We start from the raw sequence: 22,686 nt of genomic DNA, 5'->3' as shown, positions 1-22,686 counted from the left end.
GTTTTTGGCTCTTTGCAGTGAGCGGATCATCTAAGCTAACGTCTAGACTGCCGATATCCACCAGAAGCCTGTCAGAGCTCACCCTCTCACTGTAAAAAAAATGTATCTTATACAGCTGGCTGTGGTAAAAACACAACAATGTGCCCCACATCTCTGTGTATACCATATGTACAGAACATGAGAGTACAGAGTACAGCGCGCATGGTGTTGGAAGGCTCAAACCAACAAAAATGTGCAATTTTGTGTTTCCCGTATCTGGGAAAATTGTATATACTGACATTGTCATCGTAATTCAGCAATACTAATCCTCTTCTAATGTTTTTTTTTGTTTGTTTGTTTTTTACATATATTGCAAGTTGAAAATAAGAACACAGATTTGCATTTTTACAGGCACATACAAACCACAAAAATAGACTATGTGGAAACTAGATGTACTAGGCACAAGGTATATACAGTCCGTGTGCATGGGGCACATTGTAAAAACAAACTGCAAAACAACAACCGAACAAAAGAGACTGATAACTCAAAGACAGTTTTACAAATAAAAACAATACCCTGATTTGCTAACATGTCAACACCAAGGCATTCGGTACCCTTAACAACTGGTACAGCAAGAATGAGAGGTTTGAAACTTAGGGATTCTCAATAATTGTCAGTCAGTGTCAAACATGTATGAGGGCTTTCAATCCCACTAAATAGCAAGGCCCAGTAGAAGAACCATTAAACAATCACACTTTGAACCGCCCGTCATCAGGCAAATACAGCGCCACATCACACACACATACACTCACACAACATGCTGATGGTGGCTTTAAGCCAGCAGACTGAACACTAGACAGATAACTGACAGAAGTATGTGCTTGGCCGGGGCTGTAGCCGCCTCATGGCCGAGGGTTCAAACAGAGCGGTACTGATCAAAGTGTCTGGGACGCCATCCTTTGAGTGGGAGTGAGTTACACACATATCCTACCGGTTGGATGCAATGAAACAGAGACGGCGCCTGATATTGCCTGAAACGTTAGCTCTTTAACTCTCCTTCCATCTTGCTCTCACTGACTGTGGTCTCATTCAAATAATATCAGCACAGTCCTGATAGCAGCTTAATAGGGCAAACTCTGGTATTAGCACAAAGGATTGGGGAAGAGGACCAATTGATTGCACTGGAACAGTACTGAAGTGCACAACAGCCATTGACTCAAATGGACTTCATTCACAATCATATTGGCATTTTGGCATGTACCTTTCCCATAGGAAAAAAAAAGCAATACAAAAAGAGTGTTGCTGATGAAGGAGGGTCACAGCTTTGTAACCAAGGTATGACAAACAACGAGGTTTAGTGCATGTTATCAATTAAACAGATAAGAGAACATGTGGCTGCTCTACAGTAACAATGAGCCAGGATTTACAAGCCATATAATGAAGCCCTTGGATAAAAACAATCACCTACGCCTTGTTTCAAACAGCTCGCAGGATAAGTGATCACAACCAAACGGGCAGAGTGTTACGCTAATAACAATCTCAGGGTTACGACTTCAGTAGATCCTCCATATTTATCTGAGCCAATCAGATTTCAAGGGGAACCTTTCAGCACGGTTAAATCAACAAGTGGATGATGGGAGGATAGACAAGTCTACATAAATCAATGGAAAGCCACGCTGCGGCAATCAATACATCTCTCTGGAAAGGTAGCAAACCTGAGTGAAATGTCCATCGCATCGATTTTACAATTAGAGTCTGTCGATGTTCAGAGCTGAAAAAGGTGGACATGGTATTTGTCTAACACAATGAATCAGCTGCCTATTTTCTAACCCAATTGGATTCACTTTCCTTCCTTACAGTTTAACCAGATAATGGATCCGAGAGAAGTACTGCAACCATTTTAAGAGAATGGAGCATCGATTTTTCATTTTGATTACAAGGTCGTAGTGCAACACAAGGTGCTTAATTGGACGTCCTCAGCGCTCACTTTGGACCAAGGAGATCAAAGTTGTTATGACTCACTCTTGTTCACGCCCACTTCAGTAAATAAACTAATAGAAAGAAGAAGAAGAAGAAAGATCCTCTTGTGGTAGATCTGGTACAGGTTAAATATAGCAATGTTCAACCCAGAGAAGCATCATTAAACCATAAAAAAAAAAAGATCACACGGACACTCAGCAACACATACAGCAATGCCCACAACCCCCCCTTGCATCATAAAAGCCTCTTTAAATCACTGTCCCTTTATTTACATGGCAGTTTATATCTGATTAGCTGTCTTCCTTCTCGTATGGCGTACATTCAGCAAGAGAAGTATTTCAGGTTCAACAGGATCAGAGTATTTTGAGTAAATATAACCAGCTATCCAAGCCTCAACCCTAAATGTTGAGACATTCATGGGAGTTTTGGATGAAATGGGACACATAAAGATTTTGATATAGAGCAAGTATGTTTTTTTTCTCTTTTTTTCTTGTCTTTTTCCTTACATGTGAGGCATTTTATGCCCTCATATTGCCTACCCTCAACCCCCATTTATCTCACAATTGAACATTAGAGAGAATTAGTTTAGCTAAACTGATTTTTTTTCTTCTTTTTAAGGTTCTGACCCGCTGAACTCAAAGCGTGGATTCTTCCTGTGACGTGAAACCAGAATTAAACAGTTTGTTCCTCTCAAGTGTTAACAAAACAAAACAAAATAAGAGTTACACTACAAGTCCTTTCATTCTCTCAAGCATTTTTGGTTAAGGTAACAACATGGTCACTGGATTACAATACCTCAAGTGAAGCCACAATAGCTGCTGGATTCTTTAAGATTTCACATTAAAAACAAAACAATATGAAAAAGAAAGAAGTTCACTTTCCTGTACAGCATATGTATAGATATTTATATTCATATATATTTATATATATAGGCGGGGTAGAGTATTGCAGAATTATATTGCATGTGTTAATCAATAAACCTAGACAGAAACAAGCAAGTATACAGTATGGGTTGTTCACAAATGTTTCCTTCGAGTAAAGCTCAGATATTTTAACCACCTTGGCCTTCAGGGTTACAATCAGCCACCCACCAAACCAGCTTTGGTGGGTGGCTGATTGTAACCCGACCGGCATCAGAGGTGTTTGACGAAAGCAGGTCAGCACCACCATCGGCATGTCAAACCAACCGTGCAGTGTAGAGTGTGAGTCCATTCTCTGAAAGTAGAACCAAAACATATCAACAAACTCACGCACACACACTTACACCCACATGTATACATACACACAAACCAAATATATGGCTTCTAATGTTGAATCAAGGCAGTTAAATAAATGGCATTTTCGTCGATGTTTCTTTTTTTTCTTTTTTTCTTTTTTTTTTTCTTTTTTTTTTAGTTGATACAGACACAACCAGACTTGGTGTTCAAGCTCAACTTTGGTTTGGGTAGATACGATGAATATAATATCCTTCCGTACTTTTTTCATCAACTATTTACACATCGATGTAAGATCGACCAGCGGTCTAAAACACTATTCCCATTACTATTTGAAACAATATGAAGAGCAATGTGTTCTTTTGCTACGACAGCTTATACAGAAAAGTTACACTCAAAACACTTTTGGACGCTTAAAATGTCATTGTCATTTGACCTCAAGTCCCTGATTTTCAGTTTAAGTCCAGCTCCTGCTAGATTGCATTGCATGGATTCTACACAGTATGCAATAGTTACATCAATCATACTTTTCTTCATATCTTTACAGAAAAGACAGCGATATACAGTAGGTGTTTGGAAGCAGAGTGAAAGGGGTGATACTAAGACTAAAGGTGCTGGCACAGTAGACTAGACCAGTTCAACCTTAAGTTATACTAGCTTAATTGTATAGACTCCTCCTGGCCAAAGTGTCTCAAGACTTTGAGTAGCTCTTTTCCTTCTGCTGGCACCAGCACACAGTGCATCCAGGTCCAATAACTGGTAGCGCTGGCGGTAGCTGATTGGTCATTCAGCAAGCTGACAGATCAGCCAGACTGACCTAAACCGAATGGATTCTCCTACAAAAAAGGCCTCTTTCTCGAACTCTACCAGGGTCACAAGTTGGAAGACAGCCGGGATCTGGCAGAGTCTAGCTCTGGAAGGCTGACAATTGAATCTTTCTTGGGAGCTCCAGAGTCTGGAGGTCCTGATCCAGCAGCTGCTGCTACTGCCCCCATTCCAGCAGGTCCAGTGGGAGGAGGTGTGGAGGCAAATGCCACCCTCTGTTGGGCTCCCGATGATCTCCCCACCCCTGAGGGCCCTGGCATGCTGGAGTGAGGGGGCTGCGGAGGTCCGATGGAGGTGTTGGAGGTGCGAGTGGAGGGCGGGGGGCTAGGGGCTGCAGAGGCAGCTTGCGGTGTTCCTTCCTGGGGGAGTGAAGGCTGGGAGGCCGACAGGGCACGGGTGTCCTGACTCAAGCTCCCCATATGCAGGGAGTGGGTGCTCTTGTGTGAGGCAGGCCTCTGCTGGGTCTGTGTGGGGCTTGGTGCATGATGCTGTACTAGGGACAGCTGGGACCCAGAGGGTCCCACGCTTGCAATGTGCTGGAAAGTCCGTCCTGAAGCTGCAAGCGGGCTTTGGACTGGGGGACTCGAAATTGCCGATCCAAATGCCCCTCCGAGCGTCAGAGGGGGCTGAGACTGCAGAGGAGACATGGAGACTGGACTGGAGAGATTCTGCATCACCTGAAACCTTCGCACCATGCGTGGAGACTGCAGAGTCCCTGGACCCACCAAAGGACTTGCCATCTGAGGGCAAAAGCTCATGGCCACAGCTTGCTGGAGGGTGGCGATAGCAGAGCCCGTCTGCTGCTGACCCGGAGGGGCAAAGATGCCGCCAAGCGAAGGGGTCATAGACATGGCTCGTGGCCGCTGCAGGTCTACTAATTTTACCATCTCACGGTCATACTTGACGATCTCCTGAATCATCTCATTCTCCCGGTTGTTGAAGACACCAGAGTTGAGATCATGCTGCACCTTGTGCATCAGGATGGAGTTCTTTTTACCTGCAGAGAGAAATAAAAGCACAGGCTAATTACTAAAGATAAAAAAAAAGGCAGAAGCAGTAAAGTTTGAGGAAAGGACAAGGAGTACATAAAGGTGAATAATGCATAAATACATGGAAACAGGAGGACGTATAACGAGAGAACAATGCGATTTAGATATAGCATGCGATGCCCTTCAAATCAGGTACATCCTCTAGCAGAACAAGCCCTCAGGAAATATACGTGTCACCCTGTACTTTTATCTATTGTTACAGCATCCTATGCCATTCTGAGCAAAGAGCACAGCTCATTGTACTGCTTCTTTTAATATTCAGGAAACATTTTCTTTTGTGTTTTTTGTTCACGGCTTCATTTTCTTTCATAAAAAGAAAAGACAGCAGAAACACTTAGCAGCTGATGTTTTAGAGATTTGCATAATTTCATGCCCAACATATTATATGATAATACATTATGATACATATGAAAATGATCTAAATCATTTTTTACCTATGCGGTCTAGACGATCAATGGCAACAGTCTCAAAGGCTCTTCTCATCATGGGGTATTCTTCCAGCACTTCATTGAAGTGGTCAACAGACAGAGAGTAAAGTCGACAGTAAGTCTCCGCTCGCACGCTGGCTGTTCGACGACCCCTCGTCAATAAGCAGATCTCTGAAACGGGGAAACAGAAAATGCCACCGCTTACAAAAGGGTTAAAAAAAACAATGGCACCATAAAAAAAATATCTTACCTCCAAAATAAGAGCCATCAGAGAGTTTCATTGCAAGCGTTCCCTTGGTGATGACGCTGCAGACTCCATGCTGGATAAAATACATTTTCTTGCCAATAGTGCCCTCCCGAATGATGTAATCTTGTGGCTGGAATACCTCAAAACGTAGCTTAGTCAACATGGCGGTCACAAAGTTTGGCTCTGCGTTGGCAAACAGCGGCATCGACGCCACCAGCTTGCGACAGTTGAAGTTCACAATTTCCTAAGACAAGACGCAAAGAAGAACAGTAAAAATGTGCACAGTAAAGACTTTTTAATATAATATATGGTTCATATAATAATGGGAATAATGTGCATTATTGTCTCACTTCTCTCAGGGGCTCACTGAGTTCTCCCAGGATGCTCTCCTCATCAAACATCTTGCCCTGGTATCTGTGCTCGTAGTAATCGTGGATTTTTTGTCGGAAGTCAGCAGGCAGTTTGTGGAAGGACATGTACTGCTCCACTTGTTTGTACTAAGAGAGAAGAGAGATGATTTTTACTTCCTGTTAATGCAAACAAAAACAACAGAAAGAAAAAGGTTTTATTGACCTTGAGGCGAGCAATTGCATTTAAAAACCACAACAGTAATGGGGCTGGCAAATTAGTTTTAGCAAGTGTGCATCGTATTGCTTTTCTAGTGTTACACTGTTCAATTGTTCAACTATTATTATACATGTTTCTTAATGCCAAAAATACAGAAAGCAGCAATTAATTGAGCCATTAAAAATGTTTTTATATCTATTTCTCATCACAGACCTGTTCAAACACTGAAAAACGTCAGCGCAACATGTTTTTTTCAGTTCACAGTCAGTAAATCCCAAATATAGCAACCTGCTTCTCTAAAACGCACTGAAACACCAGCAGTGTGTATCAACCTGCCACTGATAACAGCCCCCAAAATGCACATTCACACCTGTTTGAGTAACAAGCTAAAAACTGTGAAAACTTGCAGTGCTCACTCGTTTCTGGACTTTATTATTTACTACTTCCAGTTAGGCAGGTGCACAAAGACCACATTAAATTTTGTTCAAGATCCAAGTTTGTCAACAGGCAACTGCTTGAGACTTGAGGCATTTTAATGGCCAGAGAGGGCTGAAAAACTTTACATCCTTAAAGAACTGCTCAATATTTTGCAGTTATAACTCAGTACGAAAACTCCCGACAGGTGATCGCTCAAAACGATCTGCAAAACAGCTGTTTCTGTCCAGTGTGGGCATTTCATTTTATTTTTGTTGCATTTTCTTGTGGCCTTCTAGTTTACTAGACCAATAGCATGAACTGATCATTTTCATTTCTATTACTTCATTACTTTCTCAGTCTCTGGATGAATTTTGTCCCACTTCAGCTCAGTGAGGTTTGTGGGCACTCGTTTATCCACAGCCCTCTTAAGGATAATAAAAGCCCAGGTCATCACCTCTCCACCACCATGCTTGACTGTTGGTATGAGGTATTTGTGCTGATTTGCTGTGTTTAGTTTTGTCCAAATGCTGCTGTGCATTAGGGACAAACATCCCCACTTGTGGTTTGTTCAGATGCAGCTTTGGAAAACTAAGCTGTTCTTTTAAGACTTTCTCCTCGTGACCCTTCTAAACAGGCGATACTCCTTCAGTCTTTTTCTAATTGTGCTGTCACAAACGTTTAACATGCTGACTGAGGCCTGTAGAGTCTGAGATGTAGCTCTTGAGTATTTTGCAGTTTCTTTGAACATTGCACCATCTGACCTCGGGGTGAAACTCTTCTGATCTCCTGGTAAGATTATGTCATTGTGTTAACATACACCTGAATGCTTCAGACCAGCAAATAGCCAAAACCTCTGCTTTCATACAGGCACTCAGACTTGCTGATGATCAATTAGTCAAGTAAATTTGATTAGCAGCATCTGGCAGCTACTTACCCTCCTAATTCCTAAGAAGCAGTAACCTGTCCTTAGTGTGAAAACTTGTTCACAACTGCATTTCATTCATAAATAAATACATCTAGGAGGAAGGAACTGGCTCAGGGCTCTAGTGAAAGACAGAGTTAGGAAGTGCTAAATGTTTCTAGTGAACAGGATTTTGATGATAATAAAAAACCAGAATACCACCACACTCAAAGTTTAAAATAAACTAAGACAAAGGGCAAAATAAGCAAACATCATGCTATGATTAGGCAATGTCACCTATGAATTTTAGAAAAGGCCAAAATTCACCTGTAGCATTTTACTGCCCCACTCTCATTTAGCATTTATAGAATATTTCTCATGCCTCTTCCTCTTACAAATAATTTTTATCTGCTTCAGAATCTCTCGAGCTTCTTAGAAGTCCTCTATGCTCCAACTAGTGTTTCACCCCACTTCTCCCTCTCATGGACTAAAATGCTTTACTGAATATTTACTAATTAACTAACTATTTTTTCAAGAACTTCTCAATAGAAGCATCACTTTGCGCTAGAAAGGTTTATGAATCTCTACACATCAGTGTCTGTGCAAAAGTCTGTCAAGTGTCATCAAACATATACAAACCACGCAGCTGAAATGAACACACCAAGCAGTTAATCAATGCCAAATCAATAAAAAAGTGAAAGGTTCCCTTCAACATAGCTGCAAGTCAAACAAGCAGCTTCTGTTGTTTAGATATGCAAATTTCAGTCCTTCCAAAGTGATCACAGAGAAACTAGAAACAACGTGGCTGGGCTGCAGAGAGAGGAGTGATAGACGTGGCAGTAAACAGAGCAGACAGTGAACTGTTGGTTGAAAAAGATTTCTCCTTGTACTCTGCTGTCAGCCTCTGTGCACTTCAACCCAGCTCAATTGGAAAGCTTAAGACCACAACTCAACTCAGCCTATAAAGCTGTCCAAACCACAATTTTGAGAGGTCAGCACGCTGGCAGGTGCTGTGTACTCACAACGTTCAGGAGCTGAGGAAGTCATCATCCATACCACCCCAATCCCAGCACTCCTTAAACTCTGCTGTGCGGTGGATAAAGCCACACTCTGTAAGTATCGAGTAACGTCCCCTGAGAAGGTTTGCTCGCAAGACCACCACCCCCCACTCCCCCACCCCCACCCAAAAAAACCTGAAAGGCTTGTGGCTAAGTTCTTCCACAGACAACAGTATGTCAGATGTTGTGTGTCCTGCCAGAGGCCCCGAGCAAAACAATGAGTGCCACCTGCTCAAACACTGTTGCAAGCTCTGAATCCTCCAGTGCAACGTATAAACTCCTTAACTGAAAATTGTTTGCTGTCAGGAACAGACTACCTGGCTCTCTGTTTGCAGAAGAAAATTACAGTTAGCAAACAATGATTTTAAGATGTACACAACTGAATGCATGTGTACTGTACTAGAAGAATTATTGTCTCAGATCCAAGCTGCACAATGGAACGAAAGCTTCCCTTTTTTCATTCCCAGGCTTTATGACAGCAGTACATCCTGTGAACATCCTGGTCACACTAACACGCTAATAAGAGACGAATGACAAACAAGAAACCAAACAGACCCCACCGATGAGTACCATTTCACTCTACTAGGGTCACATTGCTTAAACATGGAGCTTTATTTCTGTTAAGACTTGTTTTGAATTATCTCCCTTGCTATTGGCTGAATATTTTACATTATTCGTGTAATGTGAATGAAACTCTCAGGGGGAAAACAGTGGACAGCGGGGGACGATCTCAGAGCTAATAAACTGAGCAGATATGCTCGTATTATTAAAACTGAATAATAAATAATGATGTGCATACACTGACACCACAGTGCAGAAGTAAATGCAACATTTTTGCTTTTTTCCCCTTTTCTGGGACACTTTTTCCTCTGACACAGTCACACTGACACACTCTTTATCTGTTCAACTGCTTATTAAAGAAAATATCTCATAAGCCAGTCACATGGCAGCAACTCAGCAGAGACATGGTCAAGATGACCTTGACCGAGCATCAGATCAGAGCATCAGATTGAGGTATGAAGCTGTTTTAAGTCACTTGAACGTGATATGGTTGTTGGTGCCAGATGGGCTGCTCAGAGTATGTAAGAGGCTGTGTGATGCCATCATGTCAATATGGACCAAAATCTTTAAGGAATTTTCAGCACATTATTGAAGAAATATGCAAAAGGAGCTACATTAGCTACTGCCAATGTAGTTCTCAGTAAGTGCATAGTGATGCAACATTCAGGATTACATCACAAGTGTGAGCAGTCAGTGAAGTGAGCATACAATACTGTGAAAAAAGTCTTAAGCAACCCCTCATTTACAGCAATTTATTGAAACATGCAAACATACCTGGATATACAGCATATAACGCAAAATCAGAGTTTGTACAGTTCTAACAAGGTCAGTATTTAGCATGACCACCTTTATTCTTAAGCACAGCCTAAACTGTCTCTGGCTTTTTTCTTGTAATTTCTTTAAGTGGTCTTCAGGAATAGTGCTCCAGGCCCTGGGGAGGTCGATCCATGAATGATAGTGTTTCATTGGGTGTTTTTCTACCTGGGTATGGTTTTAAAGCACTGGCAGTGTGTCCAGGATCATCACCATACTAGAAAATGAAGCCACTGTCAGTCTGATGGTACTTTCCATGTTCATAATTCCATCATTCTTTAGTGCAGGGGTCCCCAGTCCACAAGGGCCAGTGTCCCTGCAGGTTTTAGATGTGTCCTTGATCCATCACAGCTAATTTAAATGGATAAATTACCTTCTCAACATGTCTTGAAGTTCTCCAGAGGCCTGGTAATGAACTAATCATGTGATTCAGGTGTGTTGACCCAGGGTGAGATCTAAAACCTGCAGGGACACCGGCCCTCGTGGACTGGGATTGGGCACCCCTGCTTTAGAGGATCCCTGAAACCACCGGCTGAAAGGCAGACCCAAATCATGCCAGGGCCTCCGCAGTGCTTTACAGCTGGCTATAGACACTCACTGTTGAATCTCTGTTCTGACCTCTTCTGTGGATATTGGTGACCCGTTCACTCTTCATATATTAGAACTAGAGAAAGGGGATTTAATTTGACTCTTTGCTTCCTGTCTGTTATCTGTAGACACAACAGTGGTTCGTCCCTTGTGTCAGGTGCCTTTTTTTATGTTTGAACAATTCACTGGTCGGTGTTAAATGGCTTAAAGAAAAAAAAGATTGCTTTTAAAAGGTACAAGAACTGGACTGAAAAAGCAGACGATGTCCAAAGATGGCCAATGACCAGTGTCCTTCAGAAATCCTGGAAAGCTATTGCTCAAAAATTACAGGAACGCTTGGCTCCTTGTGAGCAAAATATCAAGAAATAGGTGGTGCCTCAAGACTTTTGCACAGTATTGTAAACCTTGTCCAGATGAGACGGTGCCATGGGCTTGAAAACAGTTTCGGTCTTTGGGTATGCTTTGCCAGCAAAATGGCCGTAAACTCCTCTATTTCCCTGTGCACTCTGGAGAAGAAGAATGTGTAAATATTTTAAGATTGGCCTCTCTGATGAGTAACTCGTGACAAAAAACACAAAAGTCTAAAAACGGAATACGAAATTTGACTGTAAGATTTTTCTATGTACTTTCAGTACCTGCTATATTTCAAATGCACGGAGGCCAAACAATGAAACTGTGTTCTGTGTAGGTTTAATATCACCCCTCCAGATTCACACTACACAACTATTGTTCCTGCAGAGAGGAAATGGTAATGCAGTGAATGCAGATTGTTCTGTAGTGAAAATGTACTGTCACCATGCCCAGAAAAAGCAATGCGTGCTTCTGACTGATAGCGTCATCCTCGGAGCTTCCTTAAGGAAAACAAAAATAAACATAAATAAACCTAACATGCAACATCTGAATTATTCAGCATCCACATAAAGAAAAGTCTCCTGGGCCGGCGCAGCTCCACAGCAATTCTGACGGAGTTACGCAACACGAAGTCTCACCTGCATGAGTGAATCTGCTTCCTGACATCTGCAGATGGAGGGCAGCCTGAAGAAATGACCCCGTGTCACAACTCTTTACCCGGAGTGTCCATGCCAACACTGCGCTCTTGGTGAGCAGCCCACACAATAGGAAATGCTGATTGTGTGAAAAGAGTAGGTGTCGAGGGGGGGGTGGCAGTGAGGGTAAACCTCACAGAGGGAGAGGTGCAGCGACCGTGTGCGGTTACGCATGAAGCTCAGTCCCGCAGCTTGAGTCGGATAAGGCTGAACGAATAAGGCAGCTAAAGCTTATCTGATTGAACTGAGATGGTGGCCTTTAATGACTTGGCTTTGAGTGCCATGTCATAGTGCGGCGTATCGATCATCGCCGGGCAAACGTCAAATCTCTCCAGTGTCACGGAGGAGAGAAAACAAGCCTCTGACCAGTGCGTCACAGCGCCCACAGGGGACTGACAAACACCCAAATGAGAGTGAAAATGACATCCATTTTCTGTGTCACTTTGATGATGCGGCAGCAAACCGCTCCACTGACATTTTGTCATTTAAACCGCTGTTTGGGATCTATTTGCTTTTCGTGATTTGTTATTCGGAAAGACATTTAGGGAGCGCTTTGTCTGTGATTACATTTTCCCGCTTTCAAACCCATGAACTACTGAGCCAGCATCAGGTTTTTACTCCTTTCTCTCCCTTTCGCTTGAGTCACCTCCTCTCATTCATCCAAAAACTCTCCATCCTAATTCGGGTTCATCCCGAACGGACATGTGGATGTATAATACATTCACTCCATCCCCGGCTAAATCACCTCATTACATTATGAAGCACATTCACCAAAGAGAAGGAAATCAGATAACAGTAAGTAAGAACTTGACTTCTCTGTCTTCAATTCAGAGATGTGTACAGAGGGAGGAAAAACACGCTGTGGGGTCTCACACAGAACACAGTCTCATTAAACGAAACTGAGCTTCTGAAGAAATACAGGAAATCATATAATTCAGTCAAAGGCAGAGACAGCCAAGGCTTGACTCAATAGAAACTTTTATTTAAAAACCAGTAATGTAAAATAATGAATACCATCAGATAGGGCTGGGCCATATTATACCGTTCACGGTAATACCGGTATAATGTTAGGCAACGATAGGAAAATGAAATATCGCGATAGAATGGGAGTAAAACGCGCATGCGCAGTGCCTTTGTTTTCATACGCACATGGCCGATTGTTGAGTGAAACAGATGAACCAGAATTGGTTTGTAAAAATGGTGCAACTTCCGTGATGTGGAACTGGTTTGGTGTTTGTCCGTCAGATACACAACAAAGCACATTTTTTTGCAGAACATGCAAGCGGCCGTCGTTATTGTCGTATTTGTCGGACTAAGATGCTCTTAAATCTGGGAGTAATCTGGGTCCTAAACTCCGTATGCTTCAGGTCAAACAACACTGCAGCATCACTTAGAGTTAAAAACTGTCTAAATTCTTTCATCTTTAATAAAACGATCAGCATTGCTGCTTTACCAGGTGTAACTATAAAGTTTAACTTCCAGGCATCCATGAAAACAAAAGTTATTACATTTAACGGAGTTAGAAGTTAGCAGGAAGCTAGCGGAAGTTAGCTCGCTAGTTTCGCTAGTTACCTAAGCATGATATTGCATGTTCTGACTGAGAGATTTCTGAAAAAAATCAAACGTACAGCTCTGCTATCACTTCCAACATAAATGAAGACAGGAAACTAAACAGCAGTGACGTTTGTAGGGTTACTGAAGTTGGGCTAGCTGGTATATAATGATGTGCTACGTGATCGCTAGCGACACAGCTATGTTAGCATAACATAAACAGTGAAGCTGGAGGACGAACACTAACACTTTTCCACTTATAAAAGTTAACGTGAAGGTTCTTCATGGTTAGAGACAAATGCAATCGCATGGCAGGATGCTGTAAACGGACCAAACTTCAGTCAGGAGAACAACTGAGATAATCCATCCACAATACGAGGTTAGTCATTAATATACTGCAACAACATGGGAATAGAGCAGCTGCCAGAGAATTCAACATTAATGAATCAATGGTACAGAAGTGGAGGAAGCAAGAAGAATGAGTTTAATAAAGTTTGATTTATCTGACTGCTTTGTTTCGCTTAATGTGCCTTATAATCCCGTGCACCTTATGGTCCGAAAAATGCGTACTGCACACTGCAGTTTAATGTTGCAAAGCACCTCTTTTTAACTTCAGTGGATATTATACATGGTTATGCTCAGGATATGTCAGCCCATTTCTACTGGAAATGCCTTTTGGTTAAACTTTCAGCAAGGAATTTGCATTTGCACTGTTACATTTTTATAAAGCTTTAATGTACATAAAAACCAGCTTCTTGTTTAAGTGAAAATAAATGGAAGGTTGTCTTTTTGCGCTAGTAATGTTGTGGAGTTGTATTTTGTCTCGCATCAGTTATATCGTCGGTTATATCGTTATCGCAAATTTTCAAATATATATCGTGATAAATATTTTTGGCCATATCGCCCTGCTCTACCATCAGATAGAGCTAAAAAAGGATGGTTTTTGTTGTAAATGTGAGTGCAGGAATCTCTTTACAAAGCCCGCCTGCCTCTGGGTAATTGGGGGATGACTAAAAATTGTAGAAAAGAGTTTTTGGTACCCTAGATGAGGGAAGGGAGGTTAGTGGTGGTGGAGCACTGTTGTGTGTTTTCTGTCTCACTGACTCAGATCAGCCTCTACAATGATTACAAGGGAGAGATGATTATTTCACGTAAAACCCCTTTTTAGTGTTATAAGTAAAAAAGAGTGTATCTAGTATATATAAATATAAAATCCAGTCTGATCTTTAAAGATTCTCCACCTCTACACAGATTCACTTATTCCTGCAACTAGAAACAACTTTATTAACAAGCCACACTTAGTAAAGTGTGATGTTTAGTACTGACACAAGTATAAGGGGGAAACAATAAAAGCTTGAGACATGTTAATCACAGGTCATGTCTACAAATTCCTTGTGCTGCATTCATACAGACCTTGACCCACTTTTCTTTACAACATTGCTTGAGTTCACTGACGTTTTGGGGCATTCATTTATGCACAGCTCTCTCAAGGTCCCACCACAGCATTTCAATCACGATGAAGTCTGGACTTTGACTGGACTATTGCAACACCTTGATTCTTTTCTTTTTTTTAACCATTATGTTGCAGATTTGCTGCTGTGCTTGGGATCATTATCCTGTTGCATGATCCAGTTTCAGCCAAGCTTTTGCTGTCAGACAGACTGCCTCACATTTGACTCTAGAATACTTTAGTATACACGGGAGTTCATGATCCACTCAGCGACTGCAAGGTGCACATGTCCAAAGCCAATAACAAGAAGATACAACTTTGCAAATCTAAGCCATGCTGCCATGTTTATATTAGAGAGAAGAAGCTTTCTCCTGGTGACTTTTGAACAAGCCATGCTTTTTCTAATTGTACTGTCCTTTAACTGTCCTGTACTTTAACATTTAATATGCTAAGGCCTGACCTCACTGAAGACTGATGGACTTCAGATTGTTTATAAATGGCCTTATATCCCTTCCCAGATTGACAAACAGCAACACTTGCTTCTCCAAGATCATTGTTGATGTCTTTTTTCCTTGGCATTGTGGTAACAATCATCTGAATGCTCCTGCAAACTCCACAAACCTCACACTTTCCAACAATCAATTCATCAACTGCAGTTGATCAACAGCGCCTGGCTGCTTTCTACCCTCTTGGTTCCTGTAACCAGTAAGGGTGTACTTCATCTTTCACACACTGCATCTGCATGTTGTTTTTGTTAAATAAATAATGACAGGGTGTAATATGTGTTGTTTTGTAATTCATCTCAGACTGTATTTACCTCATTTTAAGATCTGTTGTGGACCAGATTACTTTCATTATGTCCCAATACCCAAAACCTTAGAATTGAAGTCTACTTTCTTTTTACCATGATTATACACCTCATACAGCGCTACACAAAACGCTCAGAACCACAAAGTCAGAATCACAAAATGCTGCACCTAAGACATGATTTTCCAGATGTCCAAATGAGCAGTTATGCATGTTTTTGGTATGTCATTGTAGAACTATAGCAATATGACATATAGCATATTCACTGAGCTAGGAATCAGAGGACAGTGCAGTTATATAGTATCCCAAATCAACGGTCAAATCTAGAATCTAGAATTCCTGAATTCATCATTTTTATCATTTTCATTGATGTATCAGATTTGAATCTTCAAAAAAAGAGGCACAAGTAGAACTGCTGTTCTTTCTATGCCCCTCTGCTATGTGTCACTGTGCACTGTTACTATGTATAACTAACACAAAGGTCTCTGCACCAAAGCCACCAAGCCAAATTTAACCTGCATGAATTGTGACTCTGACATTTCTTCTGGGTTGAAAAGGAACCCTTCACACAATGCTAGCTCAATCCACACTGGGGCTGTAACAGACTGCCAGCAGACGTGTTTTGCTAACACTCTCCAAAATGATAAAAATGCCACTCACAGTCCTATCTGGAAGCATTGCAAATTCACCCGGCAGCATCGGCATCAGCCTCACTGGCATGCATGGCACTTTTCTGCTCTCTGAGTTTTTTTTTTTTCTTTAATAAACATGCCTGCAGCTCAAATACTAATCCTCACAGAGCAGCAGAAAAAAAATATGACAACTGGTCAGAAAAAAAGGTTTTTAAGGGAAATGCACTTCTTGGCCTCAGCAGAAAAGCTGTATATTCTGGGACAGGGTGAGGACGTATTAGAAAATGTCTAAATCTGAAAGAATAAACATAAAGAGCACAGCATTATGAAAAAATTCTAATGTCAAGGCATGTAGGTTTCGTACTCCTCGCTTCATCCTTAAACTGGATAACATACAGGCTGGTTTAGGATTAGACAACTCATCACAGCTCTTAAATTTTTAAGGTTTTAGTTTGCTGAGTTCATCCTGCTTGTGGTGCAAATTCGAGAAGATTTTTAAAACTGGGGGGAAAACTTAAACTTTGCACATGTGGGTGACTTGTTCCTCAGACAGAAAACTCTCATCATCCTGGGCAAACTGTGACGACAAGAGCTTCAGTCAGCACTCTGCTGGCTGAATCGTTTTCTTCTAAACCGTTTATTGGACATGATTTATGCTCAAGTGTCCTGCCACATGGCAATAAAACTCTTTGCGGAGAGCCGCACAATGCTAGCCAGACACCAAACTGACAAAAAAAAAAAAAAGAGAGAGAGAGAGAGAGAAAAACTCCAAACAATGTGAAATACACAGCATTCAAATATCTTGCAGTGCACCAGGACTGTCTCTCCCACAGGTTTACCCTCCCCCTCAGTTTGCTTTGTATAGCAGCCAGTTAGCAATAGCACTGCACCTTTCAAGGACACCACCACCAGAAAGGATAGAGATAGAGGAAGAGAAGGGGAAAAAAGAGAGAAATTTAGATCCGGAGGTGAGGAGAGCGAGAGATCAGGAAGGAGATACGCCAGAGAGAATCAGGTGGAGACATTTAAGCAGTGCAGGGGAAGGAAAAGGAGGGGTGGAGCTCATGTAAAGTGGATAGTTAAAGATGCATAAGAGATGATATAGAGCAGAGGCAGAGTGAGATCCAGTGAGTGAGTGACCAGGAAGTGAGAGACTCTGAGAGAGGGAGGCGGCCATGATGGCTTACGTCACCTTCAGGATGACATTGCCGGGACACACAGGTCCGCTGCCTCATCAATTCTACTGCTGCTCAAGGGGACATCACACAATCACACATACACACAGGCACAGCCACAGCCTCTGGCAATGTGGCTCTACCTGGCCGAACACACCCGGAGCCTCTGATTGGCTGCTGAAAGCCGGCAGCACTCCCACTGCTCCCTAGCCGGCAAGACTCTGCTTGGAAACAGAGTGACTGTGCTACCACGACAGGCCACTGCTGCAGCGCGGCTCAGCGCTGCTCTGATCTGTGCTCAGGTTCATTGTCCTTATGACAGCATATACGGGTGCTTTAATGGCGCCTGATGGTGTGCCGTTAAGGTCACAACCTGAAGTGTTTAGGAGTAGGTTGATGCCACACACTGCTGTTACACTTCCTCACACACATACAGCCTGTTGTATGATATGTATTATCTATTATTGATAACTAATTACGTGACCTTATGGTTTAATTTTCATTTAATGAGCAGTAAATATCTAAATCGGCTACAAACAAAATGATTGTAAAAAAAAAAAGATCCTTTTTGACCTTCAGTTACTAAAATACTCTTCCAGATATAGTGAAACTGATCTAACTCCTCCCTTGACACTAACTACCAATCTGTCTCCAGTGATCTTTACGTCAAATCATTAGCAATGTCAGCATCTGCATGTCTGACATTAACCATAAGGACCTCTCTATTTTATCCAGCTCTGTTCAACATGAACATAAAGTTGTTTTCTTCTGTAAGATCTTGGACTACATGAGATTAATCCTTGGTAACACTTGCTAGTCATGCATATTAGCAATCTTATTAGCCTACATTTTTACATTTTAGTTAACAAATAGTGTAAAAATGTAGGCTTGTTTGAACACATATTACTGCTTACTGGATTTTGTATCTTGCTGGTCATAGTTCCATTAGTACAATTGTAACGTGAGGGTTCACTAGATGGTTGGGAATCTCTCTGAATAATTAGGAACAGCAAGACGGAGACGGATAACTTTTTAGCAGCCTCTTTACTTTTAACACACTGCAACAACAACCCACACTTCCTGTGTGCCGCCCTCATGAATACTTCACTGGCCTCTCAGAAGCCAGGAAATCTTATACTCAGATCAAAACAGGGAAAACAACCAGGTAGATATAACACATACTTATTACTGGTTTGAACATGCATGTCTAAACATTCAAACATGTAAACATGTAAATATCAAAACACGTAACCACCAAATAGCTACATAACTAGCTTTATAACCTTTGTAAACACCTCTTTGTATATCAAGGTAGATTTAGATTTACTTCTACACTTTACACAATGATTGTTCTGGACTATAGAGCTGGTCCTGACCGCATCAGGATGAGTCTTTGACTGTGAGGTGACTTATCAATCATAAGTTGTTAGCCAGTAAGCATATGATGGTTAATCCTCATTTTTTTAATCTAACCAGACTTAATTTTTTACTCAGTATGACTCAAAATGAGTGACTGAGTCCATGAACTCATCAGGAAAGTGTTTAAAGAGGTCAAGACAGAAAGCTGTTTTCCCATAGACTTCAACTGGAACAAAGACTTTTTCCAACCACAGCTGTCGTTATCTGGTGCGGGATGGATACATCGTGGCAATTCAGGGTTTAGTGTCTCACCCAAAGATGCTTCAGCACATAGACTGAAGGAGCCAGGGATCAAGCTGTGCTCCTTCTGATTGGCAGACAACCCCCCCAAAAACAACATAATGTTTAAGCTCAGGAGCTCCACAGAAGCTTGTGAGTAAATTTTGGTAGATGATCAGTGAGATTAGCTGCTTCTCTGTTTCATGCTAGGCTAAATTACTCAACTGATGGGCCACCACTTCAGCTTTAATGTTTCATCTCATTTTCTTATCCAACACTTTGCAAGCAGGTGAATAACTTGCTTTTAAAGGACAAATAAAGAGGAAATACTGGATCTAAAGAAAAACAGCTCGCAGAAAAGTGTTGAAATCATGGGATGGAGTTGTTTCCTCACCTTTTCCTGATATTGCCGTCTGGAGGAGTCCAGGGACTGGATGAGAGCTGTTGCATGGCCAATAAAAACAGCATAGCACGTAGCTCCTACAATCATACTCAACATAGTGAGCCAGATATCTGATAGACTCTCTGGGGCTTGGCGGCCATAACCAATGCACAGCATGTGGCTCATTGCTTTGAAAACAGCAAAGGAGTACAGCTCTGACCAGGTGTCGTTCTGTGGAAAGACAAGAAAGGAGATAAACAAGGAGTTAAACACACAAATGTTACATTCAAATATATGTTTCAGACGAGGGTGATGCCATGGAGTAGGTAACTAGAAGAAAAGCTTTGGGGACAGGGGTCATGGAGGAACAGTTATATAAATGAGAGCTCAAGGGACACAGAAGGAAAGAGGGAGGAAGGGGAAACAACACCGAGGGAATCCTTCGAGGCCTAATCAGGAAAGTAGAGACGGTTTGAAAGTTATTTCCTCAGAGAGGAATTATAATGAGAGGTCATTAAATATGCACTTGAAGAACTGTGTGAATCGGAATCTACTACAGCGGGGCAGCAGTCACCAAGCTGCTTGTGCGGCAACTCCAAACTCTTATTGTGACTTAGAAAGACATCTATGTTTCCGCCCACTTTAAATACATGTAATGAACACTTATTCAATGTTTTATTTCACTGTAACTTTGTCCCCAAACACAGCCCTTAACAGAAAAGTCAGATGAAAAAGGTCTTGATTTGGCCTTACTGTGCTTACCTGAGTCTGAACACGATGCTGATGCAATTAATTCAAAGCCAAAAGTAGGATCAGAATCCTAGATTTTTAGCTATGTTTAATCTTTTTTCTACTAAAGAAACTCATTATCTGTGTAAGCTGTGTTACTAAAGCAGCGCACAGGGAAAAAAAGTTACAAACAGCATCCTGAAAACCTCTGAGACCCTCAAGTCTTAAAGAAACACACACACTAAAAAACACACACACACACACTTAGCCTCACTAAATATGTACCAGCTACACAGAGGTCACAGGCTGCACTTAACAAAGGCAATCAGCTGCATTATATCCTCCCCATAACCTGCTGCAGAGAAGTGCATCAGCACTCTACTGCAGCATTATATTAAGAAGTGTGCAGTTCTTCTCTGTTTCTTTCCTATAACGAAACTAACCAAAGTGTAGTGTTTTTATGAAAAACCTGAACTTATTCAATGTTTTAATCTCAAAAATTAACATTATTGTTTTAAGTTCATGTAAAAAAAACTTTTTAGTGCGATGCAAAATGTGTTGTGTGTATTCAAATATTAACAATTTGACGATACAACAAGTACTGTGTCTAGCAGATTAATGCACAAATGTTTCTCATTATGAATATTTGGCTTAATTGGGGCAAATAAATGTAGTTTCTCTAAGTGCTGGTAACTCCCAAACCTGAAAACTAAAAAAAACATATGGGGTTTTTTGTTGGGTTTTTTGCTGTTTTCTGATTTGTTTTTATCTGATTCCTCTATTAGATTAGATACGAGAACAATCACTAGGTATAAAAAAAAATCACAGGTAGAGACTGACCATAGAGGTTTGTTAACATCCAAACAGCATAACTTTAAATGGCCACAAAGTGATAGAAAGAGCTCTCCATATGAGGTCAGGGAAATCAAAACTCCCAAAATAAATATAGCTCCACCAAGTGGGCTGGGGCTAAATGGTATATGTAAAAACAGAAAGAGAAACAGTGGAGTGAAGCAGATTGAATAATAGATGAACGATGAGCACTTTGATTCTGAAATAGAAACAGGCAAGAGAGAAGGAGAGACTCCATATCCTCGTAAGTCTCAATCACTCTCCTCAGAGATTTCAGTTTGGGAACTATCCGTTGCTTTGATGGTAATCACCATCTCCATTAGCCGCAGATAGTCTGTTTGAACTTGACTGATAACGCAGGGGCTTTAAATTTATCTTGCGGGACCCTAAAATGCTTCTTTAAATAGCCTGCAGCAACCTTGTTGTGCAAGATGCTTCGCAAACACAGATGTGAAACGCACCTGCCAAACAGTTTGGGCAGGTTTATGTAACTCGTGTGCTGTAAAAAAAAACCTTCACATTATCAGTATGCATCAGCACTTTATCCATGCTAGCAGCAGTGGGATGCTTTTAATTCTTTCCCCCATAAAGGCGACATTTGACAACCTCCCCTATACCATTAATGACGAGTTATGACACTTCGGTATATATCAATAAAGATGTGGTGTGACAAGAACTAGAATAGTTTCTGGGTTTTGTTCATAGGCAGAAAGCACCATCACTAACCTCTGATGCAAACTCATTAATTTTTTTCTGTAAGCAAGTCTGAAATATGACAGAAACCACCCAGTTCAGATAGGAGCTGCAAGGGTTACTCCTAGTAGGGGTAAAACAGGTCATCTACCAGTCAGAAGTTTGGTGGTTTGATCCCTGGCTGCCAGATATCCTTGGGCAAGATCCTAACCCCAAGTTGTTCTCGAGTGCATCCATCAGAGCCCGATAGAAAAAAAGTGCTTGTGTGAATGGCTGAAAGTGGTTGGGTAGAGCAGAAAAGTGCAATATGAAAACTGTTACGTTTACCGTAATTGCGGATGGTGTCAAAATACATCATATATATATATATATATATATATATATATATATATATATATATATATATATATATATATATATATAGATAGATAGATAGATATATAGATATAGATATATAGATATAGATATAGATATATAGATATATATATGATGTATAACAAAGTTTATAGTCTAATGAAAATTTGATAGCAATCTGTTAAATTCTGTAATCAAAGTGTTACGCAGAGCAACAGACAGACCTTCCCATTCCCTGATCCAAATCACTTACAATGTTACAAATGACACAAAGTGCATGAAAAACAACAGTAATACTGAAGTGGAAAATGGAGCAATATCATACTGAATGATGCATGCTGGATGCCCGATAAGCTGAACAAACATCTCAAAGATAATCGACAACCGTCTGAGAAAGTCGCTGCCCTGGTCCTGCCACACGCCCACCAGTTTAGTTTACAACAGCTTATCAGAGTTCATTGTACAGTCAGCTTTGTCTGGTGCTTCCTCTCCTTCTGTTTCTCCCTGTCTGCCTCAGTGTGCGTGGTGTCTTTATGATCTGCAGTTTGGGCAGTGAAATGTATTTATTTGGAAAGTGGAGGGCAAAGCATGCTCCACAGAGAGCTCATTGTAAGGTCAACAGAGAAGCTGGATTTCAGTATTCTGTCCAATATGAGCTGATGGCTGCCTGGCCCAGTGGAGCTACTTAATTTAAGCCAACTTTAGAGAAGATGAAAAGAACCGGAGACACTTTGTTATACACTGTGTTTC

General features: G+C 41.3%; 1 protein-coding gene across 1 annotated transcript in view; it reads right to left on the bottom strand.

Annotated features, from left to right (window-relative positions):
• Positions 1-2,675: 2,675 nt before the first annotated feature.
• The window catches only part of LOC309693296 (potassium/sodium hyperpolarization-activated cyclic nucleotide-gated channel 2), a 33,501-nt gene continuing 13,490 nt past the window's right edge, over positions 2,676-22,686 (bottom strand). The window contains exons 4-8 of the mRNA XM_082512384.1: positions 19,321-19,539; positions 6,073-6,219; positions 5,726-5,966; positions 5,482-5,646; positions 2,676-4,995 (exon numbers count right to left, since the gene is read on the bottom strand). Coding sequence (XP_082368510.1) covers positions 4,046-4,995; positions 5,482-5,646; positions 5,726-5,966; positions 6,073-6,219; positions 19,321-19,539 — 1,722 coding nt within the window. The 3' untranslated portion in view covers positions 2,676-4,045. The remainder of the gene's footprint in view (positions 4,996-5,481; positions 5,647-5,725; positions 5,967-6,072; positions 6,220-19,320; positions 19,540-22,686) is intronic.

This window comes from Aulonocara stuartgranti, assembly GCF_965226115.1.
Source record: "Aulonocara stuartgranti genome assembly, chromosome: 18".
Taxonomy (NCBI): domain Eukaryota; kingdom Metazoa; phylum Chordata; class Actinopteri; order Cichliformes; family Cichlidae; genus Aulonocara; species Aulonocara stuartgranti.
Note: the sequence above shows the minus strand (reverse complement) of the source record. Positions and strands in the feature narration are given on the sequence as shown.